A 20,736-nucleotide genomic window follows, 5' to 3' on the forward strand; every position below is an offset into this window, starting at 1 on the left:
GGGCTGCGGGGAGCTGCCGCCCGCTGCCCCGGGCGCACCGGGGGGGGCTGCAGCGCCCGGCAGGCCCTGCCCGTGCGGGGCTGCGCGGACCCGGCGGCGGGCCCCGCAGCCGCGGGAGGGGCAGCGCCGGGGGAGCGGCGCCGCCGGGCGGGGCCGGGGGCGGCGCCGCGGGGCCCTCGACGGCGCCGGGGCCGCTGCGCGGCGGCGCGCCGCTTACGCCGCGTTTTCCCTCCAAAACCACGCCAGGCCCCGTGCGGCGAATCTGCGGGTCGGGCCCCGGGACGCCGGCGGCCCCCGTGCGCCGCGGGGAAAATCCGGGCCGGGTAGCGGCGGTGGCGGCGTGGGGCGCGGTGGGGAGCGGCGGGGCGGCGCAGGGCGGCGGCGCGGGGGCGCCCGGAGCCGGTGGCGAATCTGCCGGCAGCGTCGCGGCGCGCTCTGCCGCTCACAGCAGCTTGAGCGTGCGGGGCGTCCTCGCCCCCCTCCCCTCCCCGCGGGGAGAGTGGGCGGGGTCCGCCCGCCGTGATGGTTCGAACTAGCCAATGGTGCGCGGCGACCCGCCCGCCGCGGCCAATGAGCGAGAGAGGAGGTGGTGCCAGCGGGGTAGGCTGCGCCGCCCCCCGCTCGCATCCTCTCGGCGGTGCGAACGCGACCATTTTGCGGGGGGGATCGGCGAGCAGCGGCGACCGCGGCGGCGGCGGAGCGGTGACCGGGGGCGGGGGGGGGGGCCGCGCGGCCCACGCAGAGGAGCGGGCGTCTCCCGCGGCGGCGCGCGGGCCGGCGGCGGCAGCGCCGGAGGGCGCAGAGGCGGCTCCGGAGGCGCGGCCTGAGGCGCTGGGCCCAGCGCTCCCGCTCGCTGCGGGCAGGGGACGGGCGACGCCGAGCCCGCACCAGGCGGCCGTTTTTTTCCCTCCTTCCCCTCAGCGCTGGGCGGCGTTCCCCGGGCCGGGCCCGAACCGCCGGGGAAAATGTCCAGGCCTGTCAGGTGAGTCCTTGGCGGAGCGCGGAGGCCCCGCTGCCGCCTCTCCTCCCACCCGCGGCGCCAGCGCTGCCTCCCGCCTCCCGGGCCCGGCCCCCGGCGGTGCAGGCCCTCCCGCCAGCGCCGCAGCAGGCCTCGCCGCAGGCCGTGACGGGGGCAGCGGCAGCCCGGGGCGGGCCGGGCCGTGGGGCGGAGGGGCGCGGAGGCCGGGGCGGGCTGGCTGGAGGGCGGGCGTGCGGCGGGGCTCCCGCGGGGCGGGGGGCGGCTGCGCGGCCGCGGGGAGCAGAGCGTGCGCGGCGGAGGGGACAGGCAGGCCGCGCGGGTGCAGCGTGGGCTGTTATCCCCCGTGTTTCCCTGTTTGTTTGTTTTTTTTTTTTTATTCCCCTTACAACTTTTTATATGTATTTTCATTATTATTATTTGCACGGCGCCTCGTTGCTGGCCTGGCGTAGGGCGATGCGCGTCGCCCCGGGCCGGCGGGGGGAGCGGGGCGCGGTGCCGTTACGCGGGTGCGGAGGGGCCTGGAGGGAGGCTGCGTGCTGCGTCCCACATTTTGCTACGGGGAAAAGCGAACCTGGGCGATCCACCGTGACCCACTTCGTGCGGAGCGGGCGGGCGAGAGGCGGTGCTCGCCCGCGGGCCTCTGCCGCAGCCCCCCGCACCCCCTTCCAGGCGAGGGGGGAGAAGGGCAGAGCAGACCGAGCTGCGGGGGGAGGGGACGCGCATGCAACACGCCGTGAGCAGCGAGGGTCCGGAGCAGAGGGGCTGTGCATGCGGGTGAAACCACGCTTGGGGGAGGAGCCCGCAGGAGCCGCCCCCTCGAGTGGGAGCGGCGGCGAGCGCACGCCCTTTACCGCCCGCCCGGGGGCTCAGTGCTCTCCCCAGGCCGGGTTCCTGCTGGTGTTCCCCCCTTCCCTCCCCCGAGAAGGCTGATTTTTAGGTCGTGGGGAGGAGGAAGCCGTTGGCCGTTGAGCTGAACGGGCTGTGTTCTCCCCAGCAGCGAAGGAGGTAGGTCGTGGTGTGTGTGTGTCCGTAGTTGAACAGCGTTGGACCTGGAGCCAGGAGTTGCAGGGGAATCTTGACTACGCTGTTGAATCGTGATAACTTTGAAAATCTGCGGAATAGAGAGCTTGCCATGTGTCTGAAATGTTACTGAGAGGGGAGGAGTGTATTCTCTTTTCTCTGGGAAGTACTCAGTGAACTTGTAATTTAAATTGTCTTTTATAGAAAAGGAAGAGGTTTCAGAAGGTATTCTTTGAATGCTCTGAAAGTTTGTAATTCTCAAGATACTCTAAATAACTGGTGGTGCTTTTATTCTCAGTAAGCCTTATCTGGAGTGTGGATCCAAAGTATTTTGGATCTTCGGGAATAATAAATAGGAAATGAATTGCAACTACATGACTTACATATATATGTTTATAGGTAATAGCCTTTGTGTTTAAGTAATATCTCTAATATGTGAGAGTTTAAAAAAAATAAATGGAAACTGCTTTGCTAAGTAGGGAGGTTTGGCATGGTGATTTTGTCATAGCTCTTTTTTTGACCAATAGTGTGTTCCAGTATGCAAGGGCAAATAAAGCTCAAAGTTCCAGTCTTAGGAAATGGTCCAGGGTCCAAGAGGTGGATTAACAGGACTGGCTATATCCTGCTGTGAAGCGTCGGGCTTCCTTTTGGATGCTGGACTGGACGGGACTAGTGGTCTGATGTTGAATGGCAGTGCCTGTGTTCTGAAATGCAGCGGGGATGTGACTTTGCTGCTCAGGGTGACACTTCAGTGTTCCTTCTGCTGGAGATTTACTGCCAGCACTGGGGTCTTGCTACAGGTAAGGAGAGTGTTGCATCTTTTAAAGTATGGTTTCCAAGGTTTCTGGTACTAAGGAACTTTGTAGGCAACTCTTTCTAAAAAATAACAATAAAAAAAATCTGTAAAATCGTACAGTGTTGCAAAAGATCTGACTTGTCCTACCCTCCGTTGACAGGCACTGGTCTGCTGGAAAATTAAGTGCCAAAGTCCAGCAGGCTGTTAGCAGCAGAAAACCTTTTGGCACGTGTCAGGAATAGATCTAGCAGTCAGCTATCTAGCTGTATTTAATAGTCCTTTCAGGGGAAAAAGTTTAAATATTCAGTGGCTAGTACATCATTGCTCTGCTTGGTAGTAACTGGAGAACTCTAACATTTAAATCCAACACTTTTAAAATTGTATCATTTTTTTTTTCTGGCTATCTGAGCTTATTGTTGGTAATATGGTGAAGGTTCCTCATCGGAATAAGATTTAGTGTTGGAAAAGTTTTCCTCTATTCAGTGGTCTTTGAATTAATTCAATTATGTCTGCTAGTTTCTAGTGAATATACATGCACCCAAAACAATAAACTTCATAAAATCCAGCGTATGTCCCCAGTTTCTGCTCCACTTGTTGGTAGAGCCTTAAGACTGAATCTGGTTGTCAAAGTAGTAAAATTGCTAAGAAGTAGTAATAAAGTCCTGATATTTACAGGCTTCGTGTGCCTGGCTCTTGGAGCCAAGGGCTTTCTAGACAGTTAAACTTCTGGGTGGATGATGATGGTACCTGCACTATTGTTAGAAAATGGCAAGAAGTTAAAGGTAAAGGGACCTGCAGTTGCTGAACCACTGCGTCTCGAGGCTGGCTCTTCTGAAGTGCTGCAAGAGCATTTGGAGCTGGTGGTTGCATTATGATGTCCCTTTCTGCTCTTGAATACAAAAAAAAATAAAGCATTTTGAGCCTCTGTTTTTATACACAGCACTGATTAATGTGTTTTAAGTAAGAATTTTGACTTAAAATACAATGGAATTTGCTTCTGCTTTTCCTCATTGGTCACTTTCACTTGCTGGTGCTCCTGCAGGCATTGCAAAATGAAACAGTGTGGGCAGGTGTGGAAATCACAGGGGTTTTTGTTTGTTCACCTCAAGATTAAAGCCAGTTATAAATTGATCTATCTCAGTGCTCCAAGGCTTTACATACTTAATTTTTCTTTAGTAGTAACTCTTGAACCCCAGTCTTGCATGGGTGCTATGGTGGAAGGCTGGTCCTTTGAAATTTTACTTGCAGGAAAAAAGTACATTTTGTACCTGGACAATGTAAAGTATAAATATTGTGATTCTGGAAAGCTTCATGGGACAGCAGGAAAGCAAGGCTTCCTTGGGGATTGGCATTTAACTTGAGTGATAATGCGTGGCAGTGTCCAGAGAGAAGCTGTAAATACTTTCCAGAGAGTAAAAAGATGTGATCCGTGCTTCAAAAACTTTCAATCTGAAGAGAAACAAGGAGTAAGGTAGAGGTACAGTAAAAATCAAAATACCAGGAATGACACAAGCTGCAGAATTGATATTTTTCTCTGTGTGTGTTGTGGGGTTTGGTTCCCACTCCCCTGCTCTGCATCAGAACATTTCTGTCTTACATTTTAAAATCTTCTCAATTGTAGTTAGCTTCGAATGGAGGATGGGCACAAGACTGCTTAAACTTGCTGCATAAATAATTTAATTGTTCTATGGAGTTTCAAGTCACGTGTGTCCCTAAAAATTCTGCAGATGCCATGAGCAGTGCCTAGCTTACAGACTTACAAGTCCAGACCCAAACGATGACCCCTGTAATGGGAACCTCTCATGGGTGAGTCTCGCCCGAGCACAGCTGTGCCAGTTTTTGAACACACCAACACCACAGTGGCGTGTGTCAGGTACATAACTGTCCCTGGGCGTCCGTGTTTCGACTCACGGTGCGTAATTGTGAGTGGGTGTTCGTTTGAGGGCTGAATCTGGCACTGCATATTTGTTTTGTGCAACTTGGAAAAAACAAATACTTGCAAGAAGTATTTCCTGTCTGCTTTTTCCCTACCTATATATAAAAAAGGCACCAAAGGGGTGCTTTTAAAGGCAGCATTTATTGATAAGGTCTTGACCTCAAAGTGGGACACCTTTACCAACTGAAATGGGAACCAGAAAGTGAAAGTGACTGCTGCCTGTGCCAGGCCTGCATCCAGCCTTTAACTGGAGAAAGGTCTCTAGCTGGGGTGTTGCTCTGCAGTCCTTGTTCAGCTGCCTGGGCATTTAATGGTCCTTTTAAATGTTAGTAGTGCTTTTCACCATTTCAGAATTTCGGCTTGGTAGGCATTGACTGTGGGTTTTAAGAATTACTGTGCATTTCTGAGTTCTTGTTCAATTACTCGAGTATTACTTTGCTAAGTAAGTGCTTCTGATATAATGTGTTGATGACTTACTGGAGGAGTTACTCATGATTCCAGGAATATTGGACTGACAGCTGTTACAAAAGCTTTTGCCATCAGGACCTCTCTCTATACCTTTCCTCCCCCAGTCCTCTTCTAATGCACTTTAAATGTTAAGCTGAATTAGCAATAAGTTATCTTAAAATTTCAGTGCATGTTTTAAACCAGATTGAACAATATCCATCCCAGATGTCTACTAGATTGTCTTTTTAGGTGCAGTCTAACTGAATTTAACAAATAGTTTATTTTTATGTCTGCTTGCTTGCCTCGTCTTCTAGTTTTTGCTAGTGGCAAAGAGATACTCTTCATTGACGAAACCTGCAATGTTTTTCTTCTGGCTCTGAACTCTGGTGAATTTGTCTGCTGTGCTTTATCCCCTTGATGTGATGAAAGATGTGGTCTCCCTCTGCAAACTTGTTGTTATTAAGCACTGCATATCGGCACTGCTGACAGTTTTAAAGCAGGACATAAGCTGATCTAAATGGGGTGACTGATGAGGACAGAGTGAGGAGAATGGCAGGTGCAAGAGCAGTTCGTTTGATGTTCCTGCCCTTGTGAGCTTCTCTGCTTCTGTTTGGGAGGACTTGGAAATTTCTGTCTTCAGTAATATCAGTATAGCTGCTACTTCTTTCCTCCACCCTCCTCTCTGCCCTGCAAAATACAATAAAGCAAGCCTCTTGTTTTCTTCTGCCGTACTTTTTTTTTTTACTACAGATGTCGCTACTCCTACTCACCAGGTAACGAAAGCCTAGCAGGATTTACTTTCTAGCTGAAAACGTAGGCTGCAGTGCTTAGAAAGAGGAAGGACTTAGACAATGTCTTCAGTTAACATTTTGTCTGACTCTGTTACATTTTCAGTACCTGATTTGATAGGTGTCTCTGAAATAAGCAAGATGGAACAAGACTAAAAGTGGCAATACTGCAGTTTCTGTCTTGCTTGGTAGATAAGTGATGTCAGAAACCAATTTTTTTTTTTTTTTTTTTTTACAAAGCTGCTAGAACAGTGTATGTGGCAATCCTACTTTTTTCCCTGTTTACGCTTTTAGAGGGAAAAAATAATAATAATACCTGGTACTTACACCAAACCAAACATCTTATTTAGTAAATTTGTTGTCCTTCAGGTGCTTACCAGAATAAGATTAGCGTTTTCACGCTGAAGCTTGGATGGGATTCAGCCTGGAGAAATCTAATGGCTGGTCTTGCCTTCCTTTTGTTTCCTTGTTTGTTGTTTGTGTGTTTAGTTGTTTTTTGTTGAGAGGTTGGGGGTTTTTTTGGAGTTTTTAAGAGACTTGGTGTAAGGTTGAAATAAAATAGTTATGCTCCTTGGTCTTTTGAAGGCTGCTGCTGTGAGCCATGAATAGAGGTGCTTGTACAGGAAGGCAACTTACAATTGATTTCAAATGGATCAGCAGCCAGAATGCAACGACTTTTTGGGTGTCTTTCAACTAAACAGTCTGATCAGCAATGCATGATATGAATCAAATCACAAAAGTGCAGCTCAGTTATGGGAACTGCCTGTGAAATTCAACAGCCGTGCTCTGCAGTGCTGGAGAGGGCAGGGGCTTTGTGGTTCATGTGCTGGACGGAGCTCGTGTGGCTTCTCCTTGCAGCAGTCCTCAATCTGTGGTGCTGGTCGCTGTGGAGGTTGCTTCATCACTGGCCTGGCTTTTCTGGCTGTAACAGTGAGTTCATGTGATGATTGCTACAGAGTCAAGTTCATCATGGGCTGGGGGTCAAAGGGATTGCAGAAAGTGCATGGAGGGGTGTCTGAATGCCTGGTGCCTCTGGCAGCAGTGCCTCCTCTTCCCATCGCACGTCAGCCATGAGAGGTGGGTGTTTATCATAGAATCACAGAATGGTTTGCGTTGGAAGGGACCTCAAAGATCATCCAGTTCCAACCCCCCTGCCATGGGCAGGGACACCCTCCACAACACCAGGTTGCCCAAAGCCTCATCCATTTGGAGTCTTTGACTGAGGCATTAGCAGCTGGAACTCAAATTTAATTAAATTATGTTCCCTTGAGTCTTGGTCCCTTGAGCAGCTGTGTTACGGGACAGTTATGTCTTGTCAGTGAAGTAGTTGGGACAGGTGCTGAGAAAGCAGCCAGCCATTACATTTTGGTTTTTAGGTTTTGGTAAGTTATAGAAACATATAATTCTGTTGGCGAGACGTTGATGAGTAATAGCTGGCTGTGTAATTAACTGATTTTTGTCTAGAATTGGCCATTGCATTTCTGCTGTTAATGGTACCTTGTTACCTGTGCCACTTTCAGTTTGGTTAGAGAGAAGACGCCAATGAAGTAAAGAAAGTGTGGGTCCGTGCTCGTTTGCTGTCCAAAAACACAGATTGGGTGGAATGTGTATCTTCTTCCATTGTTGTGCCTAGTGGCACCAGTTGAGCATTGAGACAGCTCTCTTATGTCTCGTTAGAGCATCAAAGTAACTAATTGAGAAAGCTCCTGAAAGCCCTTGGTGAAAACATAAAATGCTTTAGAAACAGGGAACACATGGGGAAATAAAAAACTCGAGGGGAAGGTACGAGAGCAAGCGTGATTGCATTGAGCTGTGAGAAACGGAAGTTCAAAAAAAGAGCAATTAGGAGGTGTTTATCTCGTTCATTACAACGTTTGTGTACTTGTTTTGTACCTGGAATCCTAGTCTGAAATATCACAGCTTTGAGGCAGGGTGTTAGGGGGAGCTCTGGCTGGAAGTTCAGGCTGATGCGTTATTTAAATGCGTTTTTAGTCCTGGGGTGCAGATACTGCTTTAGAATACAGCTTTCACTGGTACAGTTGTAATAATGATGGATGAGTAGTTTTAATAATGAAAGAACCATGTATTATGGGTTAGGGTGGCTCTTCCCCACTGCAGTCGTGGGCCATGACAGAGTGGTACCTATCAAAAAGCGTTTTCAATTTCTGAGAATAAAATCCAGTCTATTACACTAGCTCCTTAGGAAAATGCTAGAATATACCCGGTGTTCATTTCTGACTTCAAAGGTGTCGGTGGCTTGCTTAGGAGAGTGTTCTTGGGATGTTTTCCCACCCTAGAAGTGAGGATGTGGAACTTTCTGGTTACTTAAAGAAAGCTTTTCTGGCTCTGAGATTATGAATTGCTAATATCTTCCCCCATGCTTTTTAACAGGAACAGGAAGGTGGTCGATTACTCCCAGTTTCAGGAGTCAGATGATGCTGGTAAATGACTTTTTTTCTTCACAGTATAATATTCCTGGGCTAGAGCAGTTCATATATTGCTTTGCATATTAATTGTTTTGCTTCTAGTCACATCTTTTAACTTAAATTCTAAGGAGCTTCTGCTCTTCACAGTCTCTGAACTGTTAATAAGTATTTGAAAATATAATGATTCTCGTATGTTTTGTATTAAACAAACAATGGTGATAGAAATCTTATTATTTAATGCTTGTATTGTTGTAGTGCCTTGAGGCTGTTGGCAGCAACTGTCTTCTTCCTTGGTCTATGTTATGTTCTGTGGCAGAATCTCCCTGATGCCACTTTTTTTCTACAGTAAAATATGTTTTCAATTTATTTAGTGGACTGTAGTTAATCCTGTAATGTCAGGCATTCTTGAGAATTGCATCTAAAAAAAAAAAAAAATCTTTGTATGTGCTGTGTGAATTCACTAAATGTTTCTGGAAGCCATATGGAATATGTTTTGTGTTCTTAGAAAATAGGCATACCGCTACTGTTTGCTAAGTGATAATGCACTGATAAAAAATGGAAACAAATATGTATAGTTCTTGATTGCAGTCCTGTGACTTATATTGAGGAAAGTATTGTGTAATAGTTGTAAAAAGTTACACTGTAAACTACTATTTAATGGCATACTTCTCACCATCACAGGACAGTAAAGAAAGTGTTTGCTGTTAAAAGCATGTAGAAATATGTATGGATATCATAGCTCTGTTTCTGACTACCTGTAAAATGAAGGTACTGTGTCCTCTTGAGAGGCTTTTTGTGTGTTTCCTAATACTCCTGTGTCAGGCTTCATTGTACACGGCATTTCTGTTGTGCTGTTGGCAGAAGAAAAGGTAAATCACTAGTTTAAGGCAGAATTTCTGCTTCTGTAAAGTTTTGTTTGAAGCTTTGTGATTTTTTTTGTTTTTTTGAAGGGCTTCTTTTTGATGTGCATGAAATGGTCAGTTTAAGTTATAGCTGAGGAAGTCAGTTTGCTGGGAAGTAGGAGTTTGATTCAAACCATTTTGTACTGTCCCGTCCAGATGAAGATTATGGAAGAGATTCAGGTCCCCCATCCAAGAAAATCCGTTCTTCCCCCCGGGAGGCTAAAAATAAGAGGCGATCTGGGAAGAATTCTCAGGAGGACAGGTAAAAGAAGCACTTTATCTGTTACAAACATGTCTCCAAACCTTGTCCCATCTGTGGGAACATATCTTCTAAATGGAATGATTGTATGTGGAATTCAAGGTCTGCAGTATAAAACCCAGATATCTCAATGGCAAAGCTTGCGTCACCAGCTTGGACATTGAGGTGGTTCTTTCTTATTCGAGTGGACAGAGAAATCACATGTAAAGTATTTGTCACTAGTACTTGGTTATCAAAATAGCTTTCCAGAGCTAGGCAGCTGCAATGAGAAGAAATATGATCAAGTTACGAAAATTGGCAACTAGTGCAGGTATCCAGGTAAGTTAGTGGCAAGATGCATTTCATTTCCTGTGGTTTTTCAGTATCCTCAGAGCATTCCCGTGGTTGAAGACGAAATGGGGCAGTACAGTGGCAGTTATGAGCAGGGCCCGTTTCTTAGTTTTGTGGTTCTTTGTTTCCCATTTCCTGTTGTGTCTAATTCAGAACAAAGTAACTTATTTTGATAACTGAGTTGCTCCAGCAGCGTAGGAAGGACTCGGTTCTAAGTGATGCCCTGCTGAATGGTGGAAGTCTGTCCTGTAGAGTGAAGGTATCTTCCTTTTTATAGTAACTATGATCAGCAAATGGTTGCCATAAGACCTGTTAAGTCAATTGACAGCTTTCATGACAGGCATCAACTTCAGGGATGGAAATTCTGCCACCTGGTTCTTATTCTGTGAGCCCAGGGTGTCTCTTTATTCTGTTGCACTGTGGGCTGGAATAGAGGTAACTTACTAGCAGGTGTGCTGAAGAGGCTTGCCCATGGTGCCCCTGTTCTATAAGATGGAAGCTGAACGTAGCCATGGGAGTATTTGCATGGTCCTCCTGCTACTGTGAACTGAGAGGAAGAGAGACTGTTTTCACCCTGGCAGATGCCTGTAACACCTGAAATCAAAGATCTAATGGGTATGACATATAAAGAAATTGGGCTAGGCAGCTCCCAAAGCAACTAAATAGTTGACCTTGATGTCCTACTGGCTTTGGGGACTTCTAAGTGTGTAAGAACACTTCTGTGTGTGTCACAAAAATTGCAGAGGGCTTGCATGTGAAACAGACTCAGGTATTTAAGTGATTGAAATCTACAGTTGTCTGTGTAAGATTGAAAACAAGTGGGCCCGAGGGGCTGGTAATGTGATGCGTTATCTGAATTGTTAAGGATTTTGAGAAATGTTGTCAGTATTGATGACTAATGATGGGGATTTGGATAAGAACAGAACATTAGTACCTCCTTGACAGGGGTACCCTCTGATGAGGATTGAAACCAGTAGAAGGGAGTGGTGAAACTCCATCAGAGATCAGATTGTTTGAGACTTTGTAGATCAAATATGTGCTAGTTAACTGTGATACAGCCACGTACACAGAATTAAGGATTCCAAAGAAAACCATGACTTAAAGACAAGTGATGACTATAAATCTATTCAGAATAAAACTTTATTTCATTTATAGACTCAGCCAAGCATTAGCATATAAAACTTAAAAATGCTAACTGTAGAATGGAAGACATCTGGATTATTGGTAGATTTCAGAGTGAAGTGTGTGATTCATCTCAACCTTATTATTTCCTGGTTGGTTCACTTGACTCTGTGTAAGTTTGTATGTGGACCAGAGTTCAAACATTATCTTCCCAACCATGATAACTACACATACAGCTGGGTAATCTTGAGGTGTAACATGGTAATGTCCAGGAAAAGAGATCAGTTTGCTCTATGAAAAATCGATATTTTTCCATACAACAGCGACTGAAATTGGAGTTAAACAGCAGTCCAACCTTGTCTCTCTCTCATTTTCAGTGAGGATTCAGAAGATAAAGACGTGAAGACTAAGAAAGACGATTCACACTCGGCAGGTAACTAACTACATTGTACTGATAGTGTATCTTCAAAATAAAGACCAGTTTGTAAGAGTTACAGGAGTAGGTTTGAGATAGGAAAGAAATTGTTCTCACTAGTACGTTTATAAAGCTGGATGCTGGCTCTACTGCTGTTACTTCCAGCTCTGGTTTGGGATAATAGATATTTTTCTGTGTAATATGCTGCTCTAAAGTTTGTCTTCACAGGTAGATAGATGAATGTTGAGCTCTTCCCTATATTTCTTGTCGGTGTTTCAGAATGATACAAGAAACTTCATATTCATACCTTTTCCTTCCAGATGAAGATTTTGGCAGTGAAGATGATGACTTAGGAGCAGATGATGGCAAAGCTGACAGTGACTATGAGAGCTCTCAAAAAAGCAAAAAAGGAAAGAAGGCTAAACCAGAAAAGAATAAGAGAGCAGCCTCCAAATCCAGGAAAAGGCCTGCAGGTAAGAAAAAAAAAAAAACACAGTTACTGGTCTTTGCAGTGAAGGATACTACGTGGGATCGTTGTCAGGCGACTACAGAAACGCGCTTAGGAGGTTGAATGTGGCCATGTTCTCATCACGGCTCAGTTACTCAGCCAGTGTCCTGACTGGCTTTCTCACAAATGACTTGGCCTTTGTCTTGCCCACATGCTGCCTCAGGACAGTAAGGTGATCTGGATTCTCTATCGTCATTATAACTTGGTGACTTTTGCTGCAGAGGACAGTGAGGACGAGAAAGAAGACCACAAAAACGTCCGTCAGCAACGACAGGCAGCATCCAAAGCAGCTTCTAAACAACGAGAGATGCTGATGGATGATGTGGGTAGTGAGGAGGAAGAACAAGAGGATGATGAGGCACAGTTCCAGGAGAGTGAGTAAATGGGATTGTAAAAAGTTAAAATCTATGTGACGTGGCTGTAGTTTCAGACGTGACTTTACGAGTCTGCCCGGACAGCAAAAGGAATAGTTTACTTTTTGCCAGTGAAGATGTAAGTTGTCCTTCTCTGTAACTTGCTCGACACTGCCTGTCTGTCCAACAGACCAAGCTTATGTTTATCACTTCTAGAATTTTTGTTCAAAGTTTGCAGCAAAGATGTGTGTCTTTATAAACAGCCCTAAAGGATTATTGTGAAGTTATTAATGCCTTTTGCTGCTTCTTGCTGTCCTACTGGTTTTGAGGCATTGATGCTACTTTCAGGTGGTACAAAAGTATTTTATCCTAGATTGATCTAAGTAGGACTGTTTTGTAAGAAGAGATGAGCTCAACTGGTAATGAACTGCAGTAAGCTCCTGAAACAGAGTGCAAACATAATTTCAGAATGGAGTGAGAGTACCACTTGAAAGATCACTGAACTTCTGTCAAGAGATTCTCTTTAGTTTGAGATGGGTTACTTCTTAAGGAGATGGTGCATACTTTGAGGACCTTCGAACACTTGCCCGTTTCATCATACTAGTGCTTTATCCCTACTGGTGTAAAGCCTTCTGCTGTGTCAGATTTCTTTAGCACAGCAGATAGGTGGAAGCTCCTAAGATGGCAGAGTCCTGGTTTCCTGTCTGTGCAGTTTAACTGGCAAATCTTTCAACTATCTCTTCTGCTCCCTTTTCTTTTTTTCCAAAAGCTTAAATTTCTTTGTGCTTTCAGCAGATTCAGGAAGCGATGAAGACTTCCTCATGGAAGATGATGATGATAGCGACTATGGCAGTTCAAAAAAGAAAAACAAAAAGGTCTCCAAGAAATCCAAGCCAGAGAGGAAAGAAAAGAAAATGCCGAAGCCCAGGCTAAAGGCTACGGGTGAGTCTGTGCAGAGAAAGCTCTGCAGTTTGCTTTAGAGGCTCGTGTTTTCTTTTGCTACTGTAGAAGACTCAGTGGAAATCTTGGGGTCAGGAGGCATTCGCATAAAATGTTGAAGGGCTAATTCATTTAACTTGCCATCATTTAGAGCAGCACTATGAAATAATAAGGCGAGTTTCATTCTTTCATACTTCATTAAGAGATTGAGTTAGTATCTGTCTCGTTGGCAAAAACTGCGGCGATGGCAAAACCTTCCCTCTTGAGATGTTGCAATCTGACATTCTGTGTGTCGTAGCCAAGTAATGTAATTTGTGGCTTTGTTTGGGACTCATGGGCTTTGTGCTGTTTTCAGAGTGGAGGAAGGTGGAGAAATCTGAACCAAAGGAAAACTTGATGCATTTCTGCAGCAAGTCTAAAATCATAATAGCAATGTGTGCTGGTTTGACAAGAGGCTAAATGTTACTTTATGACGTCAGAGTCAGTATAATCAGTCAGGAACTGGAATTAAATAGTTTTAAAACCTTATTAGCTAACTTTTCAGTTCAGCTTTACTAAAATGGAGTGCAAAACCCACTACGTGTGTGGTACGATCAAAGCAAAATGAAACCTGCTACTGAAGTGTCTCGTAAATCCTGTTTGTATAAAGCCATATGACTTTTTTGTCTTTGTTACTGATGATAACTTTTATAAGCTTTTTCTTTTTTCAGTGACACCCAGTCCAGTGAAAGGCAAAGGGAAGGCAGGCCGCCCCACAGCTTCCAAGACAACGAAAGAAAAGACCCCATCCCCCAAAGAAGAGGATGAAGAGCCTGAAAGTCCCCCAGAAAAGAAAAAATCTGCCAGCCCTCCACCAGAGAAGTCAGGGGATGAGGGATCTGAAGATGAAGCACCCTCTGGTGAAGATTAAATGGCAGTTGAGGAAATCTTGTTTAAAAAAAAAAAAAAAAAGAGAAAAAAAAAGAAAAAGGAAAAGAAAACACACTTAGGGGTAGAACACGGTTTTGGCTGTGGCTTGACTCATGGGCTTTGAATGCTGTCTTTACTTTCAGCTGTTTAATACAGTGTATCCTTTTTTTAATAAGAGGAAACCCTTATACAGTAATATTTTGAAGTCAATGTTCTCTGTTGGCCATTCCGTTCTCCCTCCCCCGCCAAATCTGAAAGCCATTTGAGACAAATTAACAGACCATTTAAATATATATTTTTTTTCAAGGGATACTGCAGTTGTGAAGCAATAAGGTTTGAGACTGATAGGTGGAAACCATACTTTTAAACCTTTAAGTAGAATAGATTTCCCAGTGCTGGTAAGAGTTCTTTAAAACTATTATGTATTTGAATATGTGGAAAAAATGAACCTATGCTTTAAGAGACTTTTGTTGATAAAGTTCATTCTCAGAAAAAATGTAGTTGATACGAATTCCAGTTGAGGAAGAGGAAACCTGTGTTTCTTGATTTCAGGCACATTTTTCATGGAATGCAGTCAAGAGACTTGTAGCTGGTTCACTGTCTTTTATTGAGAAAAGACCCTCCAATGAGGCTGCGAGATCTTTTGTCTTTGCTGGATAGAATACTGTTCTGCTTTAGGCAAATTGCAGTACGTTCTATACAAATTCTATACAACCTACAAACTTTTCACATCCGTTAACTTGCTCTTATTTTTTCCAAGGTTGGCTATAGATGGGCAGAATAGGGAAGAGAAATTGAAAACCATTTTTAAAATGCTGGTTTCCATTTGGTATTGTGGAAAACGTCTTTTAAAGTTTTTGTTTTTTCAAGGAAAAAAAATAATGGGTATTGTAAAACTAAATTCTTTAGCTTTTGGGGCGAGGGCTGTCCTTTTATAAATGTGAAGCAAAGGATTCCTGTAATGCTCTGGTCAGTCTCGGATCCCATGAGTCACGCTGAAGTGTTTCTCTTCTCTCCCTCCATCTATCCTTACAAAGGCTATGTGGTCACACCTCTCAGCCTCTCCAGCCGGTGTTGGACAGCAGACTTCCATCCATAGTGAACATCACCCCGAAACCACTTCCATTTCTTCACCCTTCCATCCCACAGCGTGGGAGCCTTTGCTCCCACATTGACATCATCATTCTGCTCCCTAAGCCTGAGAAGTGCTGGGTAGGGAACAGTGTTAAAGGATGAAACTGGGAGGAACTGGAGTTTGGAAGCAGTGTTGCAGGGCTGTCGTTTTATAAAAAAAGCAGGATGTCCCTCTAAATGCGAGACACTTGAGGTGCATGTGGTGGCATTTTAATGTGTGTTTATCAAAGCAGCCATATCCTTTTTTTAAACTTTCATTAAAATACACAAGCCTTGGTTTTCCAACCCTGATACAGAGATTGCTGCCATGTTTATTGGTGGAGATATTGAAAACTGGACCTGCCACTTTTCTTTTTTTTTTTTTTTTTTTCTAAAACCCTTTGTGCTTTCTGTATGTTGCTCACAGATATCTTAGGGCTGACAAGCTTTGCATCTTTTTTTTTTTTTGTCACAGAACTACACGTTTTGTAACCAGCCTCTTGAAGGTAACATAAGGCAGCTAATTAGTTGGATTTCTGGTGCACATGCTACCAGATTTTTAATCCTATTTGGATTTTAGAGAGCTTGTAGATGTGATACACTAATATGACCAGGAAGGACACTTGGCTGAATGGCATAGGGAGCCTGAAGATGCTGAGCACAGTGCGGAGCCTAAAATGTGGAACGGAACATTAATATAACAGCTGAGTGATTGTCTCGTGTGATTCATAGCCATGGATTTTATTGAGGCTGGTAAATTACTTTACCTGGGCTTATAAAAGTTTAAGTTCTCTAACATTCTTTACTATAATGAAACTACTGTTGCCGTTACAATAAAGATGATCGGTGTTTCCATTGTAAATCTTTTTTTTTTTTTTTTTTAAAGTGGTTTAATTTTGCAGAACAGCCTAAGGGTGGAGTAAAGCATCAGTCTTGAAAAAGAAGCGAATGTAATCCCCTCTCCTCTCCCACACCTCTTCCCACCTTCCCCATCTCTGGGAGAGCAGGATCTCTTGCATTCTCTCCACTCCTCGGCCAGTGCTCCTTGGGTAATATGGGAAAATAAATGGCCAAGTTTTAAAAATCATTCGGATTAATCTGGGAGTAGCATACACTTTTGTGATTGTCTGGTCCACGTAGTGGTTCCCTTTCAGTCCGGACTGTTCCAAGCTATTCTTGTCCATTGTGTTCTTAGGGGTTGGGGTTTTTTTTGGTATTAAAAGGTACAAGGATTACTTAAATGTAGAATACCTCTGAGCTGGTCAAACAGCTGTTTCTTTAACTGCTAGACCAGATTTTTTCTGAAGAGTGTATTTTGTAAGTTCCACTTAAAGTATTTTGGGTTTTTTCTAACAGTTAACTAAAGTTAAAGCTGTGAAAAATATGTTTCTGTTGTTCTCAGTTCAGGTTTTGGACTGAGTTATTTTATGCCTGGCAATTTTGGCCCTTTATCTTACAAAACTGTTCTGCTTTCTCATCCGTTCATCTCTAGTGGCTGTTACAGGCTGCATGACGCTTATCTTTGAGGTTGTCACAACCCAAACACTATGTAAATCCTGTACTACTACTGGGATTTCATAACTTTTCTGTATCTCACTGTTTTGCTGATTTGTGCAAACACTAAGCCCTGACAGTCTCTTGGTTACTCTGTTAGAAATGCAGCCGTTTACATTTTTACAGATAGAAGGAAATTGTGAAGGTTAATACTTTTTTTTTTTGTCTGATTTTGCTTTTTAAGTACACAACATTTTTCAGTAGTGGCAGACTTAACATTTTTAAATGTCCTTTTTTTTAATTAATTTGTATTAAGCATTCTGATTTCTTGAAGGAAAGCTGTAAAAATGCCTTTAGGAGCGTGAATAGTTCTTCACGGAGCAGAAAGCTTCATACACAGAAGGCGGCTTTGCAAAGATTATCTTCTGTTACACAGCTGTAGTTTTGGAGCCTGTGCAGAGAGGTAAATGGATTTCTTCCAAAATTCAGTTAATCTAGTGCTGTGCTCTGGTCTTACTCTTAAAATGGTAGTTCATAACTAACTTCCATGATACACCCTTTCATACATTGTTTCTGAATCCACACCATCATATTCTGTTTGCAGTTGGATGCCAATAGTACTGCCGTTAACTGGCCGCAGGGCTTGATCACTAAAAATTTGCAATTTCAGTTGGATTTTCATACTAAAGATTATTCCCTTCAGTTTCTGTTTGATCAGCATGAGAATGCCAAACATGTCAAGCTACATGGGTTTCAGAATGGATTGTGGGTGAGAGCAAGACTTAGAAACGGGGCAGCCAAGAAGCTTTTAATTTTGTTTTGACTTCATCAAAGCAGAAGACCATGGGGAGAGAAGCAGCACACCTTGGGTGACTTCTGCTAGGGCGCCTCACCGATGCCAGGTGGTGCCAGGTCCTGTGCCATCGCATCTGCAGGTGATGGGCTACCAGGGCAGGGGCAAATGATGTGCTTGAATACCTTTTTTTCTTTTTTCTTTTTCTTTTTTTTTTCTTCCCCTCCGCTGGTGATGGTCACAAAGGTACAATAAACACTGAGGCACCCAGGTTAAGGAGGGAGGGAAGTAAACTGTAACATGCTGGAAGCTTTTGAGCTGTAGAAACTGGTGCTTTGCTTTATGTAATTTGTTTGTGAAGTGTTTATTTTTATAACAGATCATATTGTTGAACACATGGTTCTCGAAAACTACAAACCGATCCATGAGTTTAGTATTTGAGAAGTGGACATTCATCTGTTGGGAGAGGCAGGATGTGATAATGTAAGCAGATGGATATTTAAAGGGACACTGTCACAAAACAGTTGCTGGCATATAGGATATGTTCGTTTGGGGGACTCGCATCTATATGTGGAAATTATATATGCTATATGTATATGATCAAATAGAAAATTTTCCCTCAACTTTTGAGTATTTTCCTATGGTTTTGGGAGGTTTAAATACAAGTTCTGCTAATGAAACTAGGAAGCAAAACTAACTGTTCTGTTCTTCCTGTCCAAGATGACTTTTTTAAAAGTCCAGTGAGGAATAACAGGGCTCTGAAAGATGACAGTGTCCTTCCAAGACCTCCCCAAACCAAGTGTATCCTCGTCTTAGACTTCCCACTGCAGTAGGTGACTGGCACTTGAATGTCTTTTCATTGGACTCTTTATATTAAAAACAAACCACAGATATTTCTCAGTCTAGTCCAGATCTCACCACGTGCTGGCTCTGTGCATCAACCACTTTTGGAAACGACTCTCTAGACTGCCTGCCCCTTCGGCCGCGGTGAATCCAGTGGGTCCGTCGGTCCGAGCATGCTGAGCGTGACTGCAAAACACCATTGTGCATATGCTTTGTATATTGGGGCAAGGGTTTTTTATATATATATTTTGGGAGGGGGAGCGGGTGGGATGGAGGAATACTCGATCAGCTTAAGGCAGAGTAATGTGTGTAAAAGCCCCCGGAGTATTTTCTGTGTGAGTGCGCGGGTGTGAGTGCGCGCATGGGAGCGTCCGACATCTTATTCCCTTTGTGTTCTGAAGGTTTGTGAGTTTTACTTTTTCTTTTTTCCTGCAGAAGCAATTGTTACAAAAAAAAAAAAAATTGTAAATAAGAGCTACATAATTTTTGTTTAACCATGAACATCGTGTCACAGCAAACCCTGAATAATCACTTTGAAGGTAGAGGAGGAGACTCCAGGTAGGGCCTTGGGCTGTCAGCAAGGCGTCGCTCTGTGGTATGCAATGAATATTTGTCTTGAGTATTTGCAGTCCCCTGTTGAGCTTTTCTAAAAATTGGGCTCTTTGCAGTTCCCCTCCCCATCCCTTTTAATTTTTATTTTTTTTTAATCTCGAGAGCAAACAGTGTTGCAGTGCTGCTGGCCCACGGTCGGTGGGTGCGTGCAGATGTGGCTGTCGCCACTGGGCCCGATAGAGTTGGCGACTCTTGCAATACCTTGACAATACTGGGATCTACCACGTGGTACTGGGAGTGAAGTCTGAATGTAACATTAATGCTTTATTTAAAATAAAAACAACACTTTTTTTTTTTCAAGGGGTTGAAGTGAACATGACTGTTGACCATGTTCGTGAATCTATAGATGCAACATTCATTGGTAGAATTGTGTGATGGTCTTTTGTGCTACTTAATTTTACATATTCCAGTCTCTGTATGTACCTGCAAAGAAAGAAAAAAAAAAAAAATAACAAAACCCTGCTTTGCTTTTATTGAAGGGTTCCCAGGACTGCATACCTGCTCCTGAGCTCTGTTTTAAGTATGTGTATCCTTCGCTTGTATTTTGTATTAAAAAAAAACCACAAGGAAAAAGAACCCTTTATTGTTCAGCATGTTGGAATTGTGTCCCCTCTTTTATTTTTCTCCTTTTTGGAATATATTAAGCAACTCATTCTTCTGTATCTTTTATTTTCTTTTGTAAACTTTTTGGTTTTGTTTAAAAATGGCTTTATAAAAGGGCTTTTATAACCCATAACCATGGCTTGTGTAATTTTTCCTTCATTCAAAGGTATTATTCTTCTGCAGTTGTTGTTTGTTTCGTTGAATGTTTGTGAGATGCAAAAATGCGTTCATCTTCCACCATGTCTGATGATTTTGGGATTAATTCCTTTGCAGAGCTCGTGCTTTCTCTGAGGAGGAGAAGTCAGGTTTTGGCCAGAACAGTTTGGCAAGCGTGACCTTCCCGTTACGAGCTGTGAGTTGAGGGGAAGATGTAAAGAATTGTCTCAGCCGTAAAGAACACAACCCCTGGCTTCCCAGGCTGTTCCACGGGAGAGTCGGGAGTTGAGGTTTTCCGGTTCAAAACCAGTTACAAAAGGTGACGGTGAGGACAGAGCATTTTGCGTCGCGCTCCCCTCCACGAGCTTTCCCTCAGCAATCCATAGCCTTTCTCTTTTGCCACGCGTGTCCCAGCAACACCAGTAGATCCACAGCGGGATCTTTCTGGGCTCGGTGTGGAAGAGGATGGGACACGAAGGCGTGCGCGAAATCCGACCGCGAACGGACTGCCCGGAACAGGCGGCTTTCCCGGCGCGCCGGAGGCTGCGGTGCCTCGTGAGCTGGTGCTTTCGGAGCCCCGTTACTGCAGGTTTCACCCAGATTTCACCGCGCTGGTGTCGCGCAGCCGGTTTCGGGTCGGTGTGTCGCGACACGGCGCTGGCTCCCTCCGCGCCGCCAGGGGGCGCTGCTCCCCGCGCGGCCGCTCGCGGCCTTCGGCCTCAAAGCTGCGCTGAGCACGTGTCGGCGGGAGCTGTTCTGTCACGACAGAGCTCGGATCTTGGCGTTACGCGTGTGTTTGGCTCATACGTGTGTCTGCGTTAAAAACAGGTTCTGGTTCTTCGCCGTCTGTTTCCAGCAGGGTTTAGGATGGAGCTTCTGGGATGCGGGGAGAGCCCGTTTTCCGCAGGCTCAGCACAGGGGAGCGTCCGTGCTCGCGACATTGTCGAGACAGTAATTTCGGTGTGTCTGGTCCTTGCCCCGGTTCAGCGCCAC

General features: G+C 44.7%; 1 protein-coding gene across 3 annotated transcripts; it reads left to right on the plus strand.

The window, feature by feature from the left end:
• Nucleotides 1-887: 887 nt before the first annotated feature.
• Nucleotides 888-18,617, plus strand: NUCKS1 (nuclear casein kinase and cyclin dependent kinase substrate 1). Of its 3 annotated transcripts, none has more exons than XM_086627149.1 (8): nt 888-982; nt 8,358-8,407; nt 9,451-9,556; nt 11,383-11,438; nt 11,741-11,893; nt 12,150-12,302; nt 13,074-13,223; nt 13,931-18,617. In XM_086627149.1, exons 1-8 carry the CDS (start codon nt 966-968, stop codon nt 14,128-14,130), a joined length of 885 nt encoding a protein of 294 aa, XP_086483275.1. In that variant the 5' UTR covers nt 888-965; the 3' UTR covers nt 14,131-18,617. The 3 variants fall into 3 exon arrangements, with proteins under 3 accessions (XP_086483275.1, XP_086483276.1, XP_086483277.1); XM_086627150.1 differs by having other exon boundaries at nt 13,077-13,223; XM_086627151.1 differs by lacking the exon at nt 11,741-11,893.
• The last annotated feature ends 2,119 nt before the right edge of the window (nt 18,618-20,736 follow it).

Source organism: Tauraco erythrolophus, chromosome 27 (assembly GCF_009769465.1).
Source record: "Tauraco erythrolophus isolate bTauEry1 chromosome 27, bTauEry1.pri, whole genome shotgun sequence".
NCBI lineage: Eukaryota > Metazoa > Chordata > Aves > Musophagiformes > Musophagidae > Tauraco > Tauraco erythrolophus.